Source organism: Nomascus leucogenys, chromosome 21, assembly GCF_006542625.1.
Source record: "Nomascus leucogenys isolate Asia chromosome 21, Asia_NLE_v1, whole genome shotgun sequence".
In the NCBI taxonomy this organism is placed as follows: domain Eukaryota; kingdom Metazoa; phylum Chordata; class Mammalia; order Primates; family Hylobatidae; genus Nomascus; species Nomascus leucogenys.
The window spans coordinates 46,195,133-46,209,410 of NC_044401.1; the positions used below are offsets into that span (position 1 = coordinate 46,195,133).

General features: G+C 39.3%; 1 protein-coding gene across 1 annotated transcript in view; it reads right to left on the minus strand.

The window, feature by feature from the left end:
* The window catches only part of OSBPL11 (oxysterol binding protein like 11), a 70,871-nt gene that overhangs the window by 13,314 nt on the left and 43,279 nt on the right, over positions 1-14,278 (minus strand). The window contains exons 9-10 of the mRNA XM_003275556.4: positions 10,866-11,364; positions 5,426-5,612 (exon numbers count right to left, since the gene is read on the minus strand). Coding sequence (XP_003275604.1) covers positions 5,426-5,612; positions 10,866-11,364 — 686 coding nt within the window. The remainder of the gene's footprint in view (positions 1-5,425; positions 5,613-10,865; positions 11,365-14,278) is intronic.

Sequence of the window (14,278 nt, forward strand, 5' to 3'; positions counted from 1 at the left end):
CTTCCCAATACTTCTAGGTACAAATTTCCTTAAAACAACTTGACCTGAGGTCTGACATTACCATTATTTTGTAGCTATGATATACAAATAAAAGTTAGGTACTTCAGAGAAAGATTTTACAGGACAAAGGGAAATTGAGAAAATAACCCGAAGAAATAAAATTCTGCTCCGATTCAAATCTGTCATTCTGCTTACATGCAGTAGCATGAAACAGAAACAGATTTCCTGCATAAACAGAAGATACAAAGGCAGAGCTTAGGAATTTAAAAGTAAAAGCTTGTACCAAACTACCATAAGAAAGGTATATTTAAAAAGTTACGCCAATGATTAACACAAGGCAAAAGAAGTTAGGTTATGGAAAGCGATGCTTTTTCTTTCTTTCTTTTTTTTTTTTTTTTTTTTGAGATGCAGTTCCGTTCTTGTGGAGTGCAATGGTGCGATCTCGGCTCGGCGCGATCTCGGCTTGGCACGATCTCGGCTCACCGCAACCTCTGTCTCCCAGGTTCAAGCGATGAACTGCCTCAGCCTCCCGAGTAGCTGGGATTATAGGCATGTGCCACTACGTCCTGCTAATTTTGTGGCTTTGTCGCCCAGGCTGGAGTGCAGTGGCACGATCTCGGCTCACTGCAAGCTCCGCCTCCCAGGTTCACGCCATTCTCCTGCCTCAGCTTCCCGAGTAGCTGGGACTACAGGCGCCTGCTACCACGCCTGGTTAATTTTTTTTTGTATTTTTAGTAGAGACGGGGTTTCACTGTGTTAGCCAGGATGGCCTCGATCTCCTGACCTCATGATCCACCCGCCTTGGCCTCCCAAAGTTCTGGGATTACAGGCGTGAGCCACCGCGCCCAGCCTAATTTTGTATTTTTAGTAGAGACGGGGTTTCTCCATGTTGGTCAGGTTGGTCTCGAACTCCCAACCTCAGGTGATCTGCCCATCTCGGCCTCCCAAAGTGCTGAGATTACAGGCGTGAGCCACTGTGCCCAGCCAAAAGTGATTCTTAATCTTAGGGAAATTCTTAAATATTTGATAATTCTTTAAAAACTGTCTGGTAAGAGTAGAAAGGAAATGGTTATTGAATCAGATAGACCAGTTCTGTTGAGGGTCTTAAAGAGTCTCAATTTTCTCATCTATAAAACCAATACCTTTCCCTCATGGGGCTAGTAAGATTTTTTTTTTTTTTTTGAGACAGAGTCTCACTCTGTTGCCCAGGCTGGAGTGCAGTGGCGCAATATCGGCTCACTGCAACCTCCACTTCCCGGGTTCAAGCAATTCTCGTGTCTTGGCCTCCCAAGTAGCTGGGATTACAGGTGCTTGCCACCATGCCCAGCTAATGTTTGTATTTTTAGTAAAGACACAGTTTCACCATGTTGCCCAGGCTGGTCTTGAACTCCTGACCTCAGGTGATCCACCCGACTCGGCCTCCCAAAGTACTGAGATTACAGGCATAAGCCACCGTGCCCAGCCTAGTAAGATATTTTAGATAATATTTATAAAAACACTTATTTACTTTTTTTCCAGTAAATTTTTAAATGTGACCATCAATAGTAGACAAGAAGTTAAAGCTGTGATCAAAAGCTCTAGTTTCATTGGAATATGTCAATTTGATACAGCCTCGTCCTCTGGTAAGCTTTGTCTCAAAGCAACCATTTTGGGTGGGCACAGTGGCTCACACCTATAATCCCAGCACTTTGAGAGGCCAAGGTGGGCAGATCACTTGAGGTCAGGAGTTCAAGACCAGCCTGGCCAACATGGCAAAACCCCGTCTCTACTAAAAATACAAAAATAGCCGGGCATCGTGGCACGTGCCTGTAATCCCAGCTACTTGGGAGGCTGGGGCAGAAGAATAGCTTGAACCTGGGAGGCGGAGGTTGCAGTGAGCTGAGATCGCACCACTGCACTCCAGGCTGGGTGACAGAGTGAGACTCCACCTCAAAAAAAAAAAAAAAAAAACCACTTTGTTATCTCTCTTGTCTGACAATAACTGAGTTATTAATTTATCTGGGACTATCATTGACTGAGATGATGAAAGCACTTCAAATAAATTGTACTAATCATCTAACCATTGCTTTTGATGAGCATCCTTATGAACCAAGATTTTTGTTTTTTGAGACGGAGCTTCGCTGTTGCAATGGCGCCATCTTGGCTCACTGCAACCTCTGCCTCCCGGGCTCAAGCAATTCTCCTGCCTCAGCCTCCCAAGTAGCTGGGATTACAGGCATGCACCACCATGCCCGGCTATTTTTTGTATTTTTAGTAAAGACGGGGTTTCACCATGTTGACCAGGCTAGTCTCAAACTCTGGACCTCAAGTGATCCTCCTGCCTCAGCCTCCCAAAGTGTTGGGATTACAGACGTGAGATAGCACGCCTGGCCAAGAATGGTTTTAAGAAGCAATTTTACCAAATGATTAATTATATCCTATAAAAAACAGTTATATAAACGTTGCCAAAACCAAAGTTAAATATTCAAAAATAAGATATTAAATAATTCCCTTTAACAGGTTAAGGTACTGGCTTCTTGTGGTTGCTATCTAGGTGCTAATATCTTAACCATCAGGCAAGTTCTCCAAATCCAAGTCAAATTCTGGATCCTTTACGACTGAGGCAATTGAAAGGCTGTCTTAAAGATAAAAAATATTTCTAACACAGAAATCTAAGATTTCAACAAAGCACTTGCCTAGGATTTGAGCAGATCAGAATTTTCTCCTTGACAAAAACTTTCCCTTTCTCCACAACTCAGGCTTATGGAAATGAGATGGCTCTATATGCGGGTGAGAATGCAATTAAAATTTTATTTTCAAAGAAGAAAAGGTTTCTTGACCAAATCTACAATATCTCAACTATGTACATCTTGTTGTATCAATAAATGACATAGAATACAGAATATGCTGCCCTTAAGACAGTTAGCAAACTGCTAAATCTTACATTGTTGTCCCATTCATCTCTAAAGTGAGAATAATTGATAAATAATAAAACATATGCTTTCTCGCTTTTTAAAAACTTGACAAGTCAGCCTTTTAGATTTTCTAGATCCTGTCTCTAAGAGCTCCTTGAGATACCAGAAAACCACTGGTTATGTTAACTTAGCTTCAAACAGAAAATATTTTATTGACTGAAAGTTAGCTTTGGGTTTCATTGATGGTATATATAAAAAATTCACATGAAGCATAATTAAATTTTATGGAGAGCTACTGAAGAAGACACTGTCTATTATGTTACTCGATATCACTATGTAAGGACACATGCAACAAATCCCTTTAGAATTTAGTGCCAGGAAAATAGTTTGTCTATCTCGAAAAAGTGATATGCTGCCTTTATCAGACTTTGGGAAGTATGTTGAGCATCATGTTTCTTTATTTGCTTTAACAGACGAATCAGAACTAAAAACTGATTTTTTAGCTATAGTAATCATCTAATCCTAGCTTCACAGTACCATGGTCCTTACCCATCTTTATGGTATTATGACAGACTTTATTTTTAACTATTATATATGAGTTTTTCCTAAAAGCCTTACAAATACTTTCCAAAAATAGTATCCTGGATTATAATCTCAGACTGAAAGCTTCTTGTAGGCAAAGATAGTCTTTGTTTTTATTTCTCTGTATCTCTAGTATGCAGAAAAGCATATATGTATGTGTGTGTGTGTGTGTGTGTATATATATATACACACACACACACACCTACATATCCTAAAATCTTTATGATATTATACCACACACTATATATATAGGCATACTAAAGTGAGTGTGGAAAATGGGAACAGAAGGTGAACATGAGAATGGGGAACAGTTAAGTAGGCTCACTTGGCTGCATCAGAGATAGATGTGCAAAACGAGGGAGTAAGGGAAGACAGGTAGAATATAATATATTTATACCAAATGCAGACAGCAGATAATGTGTCTGTCCCAACTGTAGAGAGCAGTTAAAAAAACTAGGGTATGTCTGAGGAAGGAGGCATGGGCATTAAATAAAGACATGAAGAAGACCTTAGTTACAATAATTTGTAAGCACAAAGAAGAAAAGGTGTCAAGAATAAGAAAGCTGGCTGGGCATGGTGGCTCATGCCTGTAATCTTGGCACTTTGGGAAGCCAAGGATTGCTTGAGCCCAGGAGTACAAAACCAGCCTGGGCAACATAGGGAGATCCTGTCTCTTAAAAAAAAAAAAAAAAAAAAAAGAATAGGGAAGTCTATTTCTTTTCGCTTTTTTTTTTTTTTTGGAGACACAGTCCTGTTCTGTCACCCATGCTGGAGCACAGTGGCATGATCATGGCTCATTGCAACCTCTGCCTCCCAGGTTCAAGCAATTCTCCTGCCTCAGCTTCCTGTGGCATTACAGGCACCTTCCACCACACTTGGCCAAATTTTTTTTTTGAGACGGAGTTTCACTCTTGTCACCCCGGCTGGAGAGCAGTGGCGCAACCTCAGCTCACTGCAACCTCTGCCTACCGGATTCAAGTGATCCTCTAGCCTTGCCTCCTAAATAGCTGGGATTATAGGCATGCGCCACCATACTCAGCTAATTTTGTACTTTTAGTAGAGACGGGCTCTCGCCATGTTGGCTAGGCTGGTCTCAAACTCCTGACCTCAGGTGATCCACCCATGACTAAAAAATCACATGTGACTAAGAAATACATCAATATTAGCCAGGTGTGGTGGCTCCTAGCACTTTGGGAGGTTGAGGCAAGCAGATCACTTAAGGACAGGAGTTCGAGACCAGCCTGGCCAACATGGTGAAAGCCCATCTCAACTAAAAATACAAAAAGTAGCTAGGCATGGTGGCATATACCTGTAATCACAGCTACTTGGGAGGCTGAGGCACAAAAATCGCTTGAACCCAGGAGGCGGGTGCAAGGAGCCAAGATTGTGCCACTGCACTCCAGCCTAGGTGACAGAGTGAGACTCTGTCTCAAAAAAACAAATGACAAAAAAAGAAATACATCAATATCATTGACAATAAGAATTGCTGGATCTGGAAATTTATCACTGCAAGTTGCTTCCACCTAAGCATCTACTGAAGCACATACACTGGCTTTAATCATTGTGCTTCCTGAACCATTCTTCATGATTAGATATATTTCCACCCTAACTTGTAGCTATAGCTGCCTTCACTGAGGTCCAGATCCAAATCTCTATCCCTTAAAGGCAGAATTGGGCCAGAGACTGCATGTTCATTTGTTAGAAATTCTACTATAAAGCTCACTAGTTACTTCATCAGGAAAATTTTTAAGAGTAGATATCTTAATGTTACTACCTTTAAAAATACAGCATGATTTTCAGAATGCCTTAAAAGATGAAATATTTTAAACAAGAAATAAACATTAATACAAATCCACCTTCACATAAAACAGAGCAAAAAAGGAAAAGGAGTTGTAATACAAAATCAAAGTGGAAGAATAAGAACCAGATAATCATTAAAATGTTCTTACCGATGCAGTTTGCCACCATAAAATGGCTTGGTATGAAAAGTGATGCTGGCTGAATATCCAGTTTTTACACAGTTGACACTGACTTTGCCACCCAGTTCTACCCAAGGAACAGTCAAAATTGACCGAGCATATGCACAAGGTAGAGAAAATGTGTACTCTTCTCCATGCTCCAACAGACTAAGGATACCTGAATGTGAAAACATGAGGGTGGTTAACATCTTTTTAAATAAACAGCTAACGAAAAAATCCATTATTAATTTTTTTCCTGTCTAGTAAATAAGCATCATTATTTTTCCTAACCTTCATTTAACTTTCAGTGAAATTGACTTCATTTATAACTATATCTGACAACATTACCAGGCAATAGTGAATCAGGTTTACTTTCACTATGACCTTTCTGTCAATTTGAGGTTCATGGGCCCAGTAAATATTACAGTGGAAACATTTCAAGGGTTTCCTCTAATGCTCCTAAAAATAATTGTTTTTTTTTTTGAGACTGAGTTTTGTGCTTGTTGCCCAGGCTGGAGTGCAGTGGCATGATCTTCGCTCACTGCAACCTCCGACTCCTGGGTCAAACGATTCTCCTGCCTCAGCCTCCCAAGTAGCTGGAATTACAGGTGCCCGCCACCATACCCAGCTAATTTTTTTTGTGTTTTTAGTGGAGACGGGGTTTCACCATGTTGGCCAGGCTGGTCTCGAACTCCTGACCTCATGATCCACCTGCTTCGGCCTCCCAAAATGCTGGGATTACAGGCGTGAGCCACTGTGCCCGATCCCTAAAAATAATTTTTTAAAAAAGGCCGGCCGGGCGCGGGGGCTCAAGCCTGTAATCCCAGCACTTTGGGAGGCCGAGGCGGGTGGATCACGAGGTCAGGAATTCGAGACCATCCTGGCCAACATGGTGAAACCCCATCTCTACTAAAAATACAAAAAAATTAGCTGGGCATGGTGGCGGGCGCCTGTAGTCCCAGCTTCTCAGGAGGCTGAGGCAGGAGAATGGCATGAACCTGGGAGGCGGAGCTTGCAGTGAGCCGAGATCGTGCCACTGCACTCCAGCCTGGGTGACAGAGTGAGACTCTGTCTCAAAATAAAAATAAAAATAAAAATAGAAAAGGCCTTCAGTCAGAGTTTAAGACAATGGTATGCTAAAATTTTATCATTACTATGAATAACTTTTTAGCAGTTTGGGAATAACTAGATGTTCAATGTTATAAAGTCATAGACATTGATCTAAGATAGTATAATGGGAAAAAAGTTGTACTTCATTCTATTCTATGTATATTAAGAAAAAAATGTTTGATTATAAAAACTATGGTCCTAATAATTTTGTTTGCCAAATTATATTTATGGTGAAGCTAGAAGAGATAATAGTGGTGGTTTTCAAACAAATATTATTCTAATGGAGAAAGGAGCTTGTTCCATATTAAGTGATGCTAATTAAAGATGGTTTAAAAGGTTTTATAAAAAGGGGACTATATTAATAAATAATCACTGTATATTAATTAAGGGATACTAAGGATACTTGAGCTACATTACTAACCTTCTAAACTCATTACCTGTGTCATCAACAGACCACATATTGAAGTGGATACATAGTACTAGTCCAAACTTTTATGGCATCTCCCTCTTAATAAATGCTCGTTAAGCACTCAGTTCTTAATGTTCACAAATAAGGGCAAGTGTATGATAAATATTTTAATATAGTTAATTTTTAGGATAAGTGAATAGACAAAATGAGATTCTAAAGGAACCTTACACAAAGCAACATCAACTATTTTTTTTTTGTATTGCTCTTAATAGTCTTCACAAAGGGCAACAATAAATTAAGGTTTATTGAGCCATTTCATAAAAAACATGTTTCTGGCTATATTTATACATAATGAGAGCTGTCAGATGACAGACAACATACTTGTATATATTATAAGTCTTTTTTTTTTTTAGACGGAGTTTCACTCTTGATGCCCAGGCTGGAGTGCAATGGCATGACCTCAGCTCATGGTAACCTCTGCCTCCCCGGTTCAAGAGATTCTCCTGCCTCAGCCTCCCAAGTAGTTGGGATTACAGGTGCCTGCCACCTCGCCTGGCTACTTTTTTTTGTATTTTTAGTAGAGACGGGGTTTCACCATGTTGGCCAGGCTGGTCTCGAACTCCTGACCTCAGGTAATCCACCCACCTCGGCCTCCCAAAGTGCTGGGATTACAGGCGTGAGTCACCACACCCGGCCCCATTCCTGATTTTTACTTGCTTTCTGTTGAGGATATCGATAACCATTTAATTTCCAATATATTCCATTAATATGTAGCAGCATAATAAAAATTATTTACATACCTCCTTTATAATCAAAGCATGGTTAAGATATGAATGCTTTTCTCCATTTCTTTTTAAAAATTTTTACATTTGAGACAAGGTTCTCCTCTGTCATGCAGGCTGGAGAACAGTGGCACGATCATGGCTCACTGCTGCCTCAATTTCCTGAGCTCAAGTGATCCTGCCACTTCAGTCTCCCAAGTACCTGAGATTATAGAAGCAAGCCACCATGCCCAGTTAACTTTTTTTTTTAATTTTTGTAGAGATAGGGTCTCATTATGTTGCCCAGTCTGGTCTCCAACCCCTGGCTGGGTTCAAGCTATCCTTCCACCTCGGCCCAGCAAAATGTTGAGATTACAAGTGTGAGCCACTGTGCTCAGCTTTTCTTCACTTCTTGAAGTATTTCCTTTCTTGCAGTGTGAGAGGCTACTATTTCCAGATTCTTACTGTTACATGAACTGGTAAGAGTAACTGTCCTTTGGGAGAGTGTCAAAGAATATGGTTCTAAATGTGTCTATTCCTTAACATTTATGACCTTAGACATGTCTCATCACCTCTAGACTTCAGTTTTTTTTCACTTATAATATAAGCAAATTGATCTATGAAGTGCTTAAGGCTAATGCTACAGAGCTTATAACGAAGGGTAGCAAACTTTTTTTTTAACTAATAAAATATGAATGATTTCAGCTGGGTGTAGTAGCTCACAACTGTAATCCCAGAACTTTGGGAGGCTGAGGTGGGTGGATCACTTGAGCTCATAAGTTTGAGACCAGCTTGGGCAACACGGCAAAAATCTCATCTCTACAAAAAATACAAAAATTAGTTGGGCATGGTGGTGCAGGCCTGTAATCCCAGCTACTGTGGAAGCTGGGGTGGGAGGATGGCCTGAGCCTGCGAGGCAGAGATTGCAGTGAGCCAAGATGGCCCCACTGCACTTCAACCTGGGTGACACAGCTAGACCGTGTCACACACACACACACACACACACACACAGAGTACTTTCTAATGTTATAAAAGTTGTAATTAACTTGAAATATTATTTGGAAATTGGTAAGACATATTACAACAGAACTTAAAAATGGGGAAAACTGAAAAAGAGGATATTTTCTTCATAACGACTATAACACAATCTCAAAATATTAGAGCGATAGGCTTAATGATGCCATGCTTACATTGTAAGATGACATTCAGAGCAAAGTGTTCTTTGCATGAGAGTTTTCCTTTAACATAAAAAGTGGTAGTTTTTTTCCTATCATTATATTTTCATTAACTCTTCAATAATTTCTGTGATTTTTGTTTTTGTTTCATATTCTTGGTCAAAAAACACTGTATTTCCAAAAATAATTTTTTCATAATCTTCTGATGAAGTAGAATTAACTTTTTTTTTTTTTTTTTTTTTTTTTTTGAGACGGATTCTCGCTCTGTCGCCCAGGCTGGAGTGCAGTGGCGCGATCTCGGCTCACCGCAAGCTCCGCCTCCCGGGTTCACGCCATTCTCCTGCCTCAGCCTCTCCGAGTAGCTGGGACTACAGGCGCCCGCCACCACGCCCGGCTAATTTTTTGTATTTTTAGTAGAGACGGGGTTTCACCGTGGTCTCGATCTCCTGACCTCGTGATCCGCCTGCCTTGGCCTCCCAAAGTGCTGGGATTACAAGTGTGAGCCACCGTGCCCGACTAGAATTAACTTTTATCAGTATATATTTTTAAACATTCTATGAATAGCACCTAAATATTCTATGAATAGCACCTCTGGCCTCCATCTCCTAAAGTGCTGAGATTACAGGCTAATGACTGGAGGTGGAAGCCAAAGGATCACTTGAGCCCAGGAGTTCATGACCAGCCTGGGCAACATATTGAGACTCTGTCTCTAAAAATAAAAATTAAAAAAATCAGCCTAGCATGGTGGTGCGTGCCTGTAGTCCTAGCTACTTGGGAGGCTGAGGCAGGAGAATGGCTTGAGCCAAGTAGGTCAAGGCTGCAGTTAGTTATGACCATGCCACTGCACTTCAGCCTGGGCAACAGAGCAAGACCCTGTTTCTAAAAAAAAAAAAAAAAAAAAAAAATTAAATTAAAAAAAAAAAGATTTACCTAGATTTTTTTGTGATTTTTATAATAATAAAAATTTGGGACCAACCTCAATGTCCAAATAAAGGGAAATGTTTAAATAAAAGACGGAAAATGTATTTCATAGAATATTATGCAGTCATTAAAATATGTTTTATCAATGACATGAGAAAATGAATATATTTAATTTAAAAAGCAGGACACAAAACTATATATTATTAATTCTAATTTTATAAGGCGAAAAGTATGAACATACACACAGAAAAAGTATAAAATATTAAATTATATATAAATATGGATGCAGGCATTACAGAAGCTTTCATTTTCTGCTTTGTACTTTTCTAGTTTTCCAAATATTTGATAAGAAATATTTAAAATCGCCAGGCACGGTGGCTCATGCCTGTAATCCCATCACTTTGGAAGGCCGAGGTGGGTGGATCATCAGAGGTCAGGAGTTTGAGACCAGCCTAACCAACATGGTGAAACCCCCCATCTCTACTAACAATACAAAAATTAGCTGGGTGTGGTGGCATGGTGGCAGGTGCCGTAATCCCAGCTACTCGTGAGTCTGAGGCAGGAAAATCACTTGAACCTGGGAGGCAGAGGTTGCAGTGAGCTGAGATAGCGCCATTGCACTCCAGCCTAGACGACACAGTGAGACTCCATCTCAAAAAAAAAAAAAAAAAAGAAAACAAACGAAAAGAAATATTTAAAATCAGAAAAAAATAATTTAAAAAGAGAATTTACATTAGTTCAGAGATATACTCCTCCCATCCCCCCAAGAAGCATTCTGGAACACTCTAGGAATTGGAGCGAAAAAGTAACATAATATTTTAAACTTAGAGTTAATATATTTATCTAGGGTTCCTAAATTTAAGATTGTAATTTGATATTAAAAATTATAAAACAGGCACTTGACCTTCACGTGCCTGCTTGGGTTTCTTCCAAGTGAACTTTCCTTTCTTTCCTGTTCTAAAATCTTTTAAAATAAACTTTTGTTTCTGCTTGGAAAAAAAAAAAAAAAATATATATATATATATATATATATATAAAATAATTTTTCTACTTACCTTCTCCAACCATTGTCACGCCTATTGACATGCCTAAGAACTTGCTCTTAGTCCAGACATGCGCATTTACACACATCTTCCTCTCTGTACATTCTGCATAAAATCCTGAGACTGGAGGATGATGAGAAACCTGCTCAGCAACAAATCTGACTGTGTAACAGTCTGATCCCACCTGGTTCAAAGACTCCTCCGACAAAGGAGCATGATTTGTGACTCCCTGGGTGGAAGAACTGCTAAAAACACTGGATGCTACCTCGCTTTTTGGCATCTTCCAGGAACAGTGAAATGTTTCTCCAATGATAGGATTGTATGGTTTTTTAGCAATGGCTCCCTTACGGCCTTCATGAAATGAGGTAAGGTAGTACTCAACAAAGCGAATCATTCTGTCCTCAGCTGTGGCTCCATTCGTGATGGCTATAAATAGGTCTGGATGAGACATAAAGTCTGCATACATTTCCAGCAAGGAACGCTTCTCTAGGATAAATGTAGGAAGCACCACCTAAAACAACAATCAACGAAAGAGGGGAAATTTAATCCATGTGTAGCATATCTGTAGACAATTATTCTCTCTCTGAAAACATTTCATTCTAGATAGGTATTAAAAACAAAGTCACAAAGAAAAAGTATTTAGTCACATTAAAAAATAAGCACTCTTGGCCAGGCGCAGTGGCTCATGCCTATAATCACAGCACTTTGGGAGGCCAAGTTGGGAGGATTGTTTCAGCACAGGAGTTCGAAACCGGCCGAGGCAACATAGTAGAACCGTGTCTCTACAAAAGATACAAAATTAGCTGGGCATGGTGCCTTGTGCCTGTAGTCCCAGCTGCTCAGGAGGCTGAGGTGGGAGGATCACTTGAGCCTGGAAGGTCGAGGCTACGGTGAGCCATGACTGTGCCACTGCACTTGTACCTGAGCAACAGAGTGAGACCCTATCTTAACCAAAAAAAAAAAAAAAAAAGCATTCTTAAAAGGAAACACAAATCTGCCAAAGACTAAACATAAATTCAAGAGGGTCAGAAGAAACTTCAAAAAAATCCTCAAACTTCTAGACTGGATGAAAGTTATCACCAGGGAAATGACGTTAAAACTCAAAGTAAATGTTAGCCATGACTTTGCTCCTTTCCTATGTTAAAATTAAATTGTAGATGAATGACCAAGACATGAGAAGAGTCAATAAATGTCATTCCCTGAGAACAGACTAAAGAGGTCACAGACCAAAGCAAAAACTGCAGCATATATTTAATCTTAAGCACAAGAGAACTATTTCCAATAAGAGAACTTTTTATACTTAAAACTAGGTAAGTGTAAGAAAGATTAAATATTTTACTTAAAGCAGAGTTGGGAGAGGCACTGCAAAATGGTTTAAACGTCTGAGAAAGCAAAATCTGGCAGTATTTTTCAAAAGCCCTAAGATGTTCTTACCCATTTAGCCTAGTACTTATTATTCCAAGAATCTAGCCTTAGGGAATAAATAATTGAATGAAGGAAAAGCAATGTGAAAAAATAATTATAACAACCTGCATTTTAAACTATGGTTCTAGCCAACTGAAGTAGGGAACTTTCAACTTTCATTTAATTGACTATTACAGTCATTTAAAAAGATGGTTTTGAAGATGATACAAATAATACAAAAGACAGTGGATGTTGCAGGTTCAGCTGGTGAATTGAACATATGCATCTTAATTTCACTTTCTGTCGAAATTCCACTGAAATTAAATTAACTTCATATAAAGACAAACCCAGAGATACCAGGAAAGTAGACAAAACACAACAAAATTTTGAGAGTTCCTAACTAGAAAGCTGAAACTTAGGCAGTAAGTCACAATACGCACAGATTCCTAAAAAGGCTCAGGAGCTAATAGCATTAGGTACCTCTGGATCTGGGGATTCACAGAAATGATAAAATAAAAATAACTGAGTAAAATCGGTATGGAAAGCAATTAGATGCCTAACTCAAACCCTCAGCTCCACACTGTTAGTAACTACCCTCTTGGACCTCAAAGTCTAGAGGTTTAGCCTCTGGATAAACAAGGTGGTCTATTCTCTAGACTGGAGAATAGTAAGGAATTCTAAAGAGTGGATACCAAGTGATATACAACAAGGGCATTTAATAACTCCATATAAACTAAATGTTAGCTATTAACACCCTCTCTCATGCAGCCTTCTTCTCCTTTTTAACTCCTTTTGGACTCACCAAGTATGAGATGAAATGGCCCATCCAGATTATGGGACAATGAAAAACACAGGCACCACCTACGTGTTAAAGCTTAAAATCAAATTTTAGTTTCCCTAAACTTAATTGTGAGCAGAAAAGAAATACTGATTTCTGAGAAAACCTCTAACTAGGAATATAAAGAACAAAATAAAGAAACAGATTTGGAGGAAACAGAAACCTCAAAGGAGGGGAAAAAACAAAAATAAAAAATAATATCTTCAGAGAATTAAGAAGATATTATATACATACAAGAATGCTTTTTAAAAAAATCAGAAAATTTAAAAACATTACAATAATTAAAAGTCAAAAGAAGAGTTAAAAGATAAAAGGCGAGGAAATCTCCCAAAACACAGAAGACAGACAAAGAGAGAAAAAGAAAAGTACGAGAGAAAAATAAAAGACCAGACCAGGAAGTTCAATGGCCATATAATAAGGATTTCAGAGAAAACAAACAAACAAAAAAAAAATAGAAGAAAGAAAAATCATTGTGATGGTTAATATTGAGTGTCAACTTGATTGGATTGAAGGATGCAAAGTACGGTTCTGGGGTGCGTCTGTGAGGGTGTTGCCAAAGGGGATTAACATTTGAGTCAGTGGACTGGGAGAGGCAGACCTACCCTCAATCTGTGTGGGCACCATCTAATCAGCTGCTAGGATAAAAGCTGGCAGGGGAACATGGAAGGGCTAGACTTGCTGAGTCTTCTGGCCTACATCTTTCTCCTGTGCTGGATGCTTCCTGCCCTTGAACATCGGACTCCAAGTTCTTCGCTTTTGGACTCTTGGACCTTCAACCACAGACTGAAAGCTGCACTGCTGGCTTCCCTACTTTTGAGGTTTGGGGACTTGGACTGGATTCCTTGCTCCTCAGTTTGCAGATGGCCTATTATGGGACTTTACCTTGTGACTGTGTGAGTCAATATTCCTTAATAAACTCCCCTTTATATATACATCTATCCTATTATTTCTGTCCTTCTAGGAACCCTAATACAATGATCAAAGAAATAATTCAAGAAAATTTCAGAGAACTCAAAAACATGAGTTGTCACACTGAAAAGGCCCACCAAGTGCCCAGATACAATGGATAAAAGAAACCTACATCAATGTCACAATACCAAGACATGATCAAGAGAAGATTCTAAACAATTTTAGAGAGAAAAACATACGAAACAAGTCACAAACAAAAGATCAGGAATCAGAA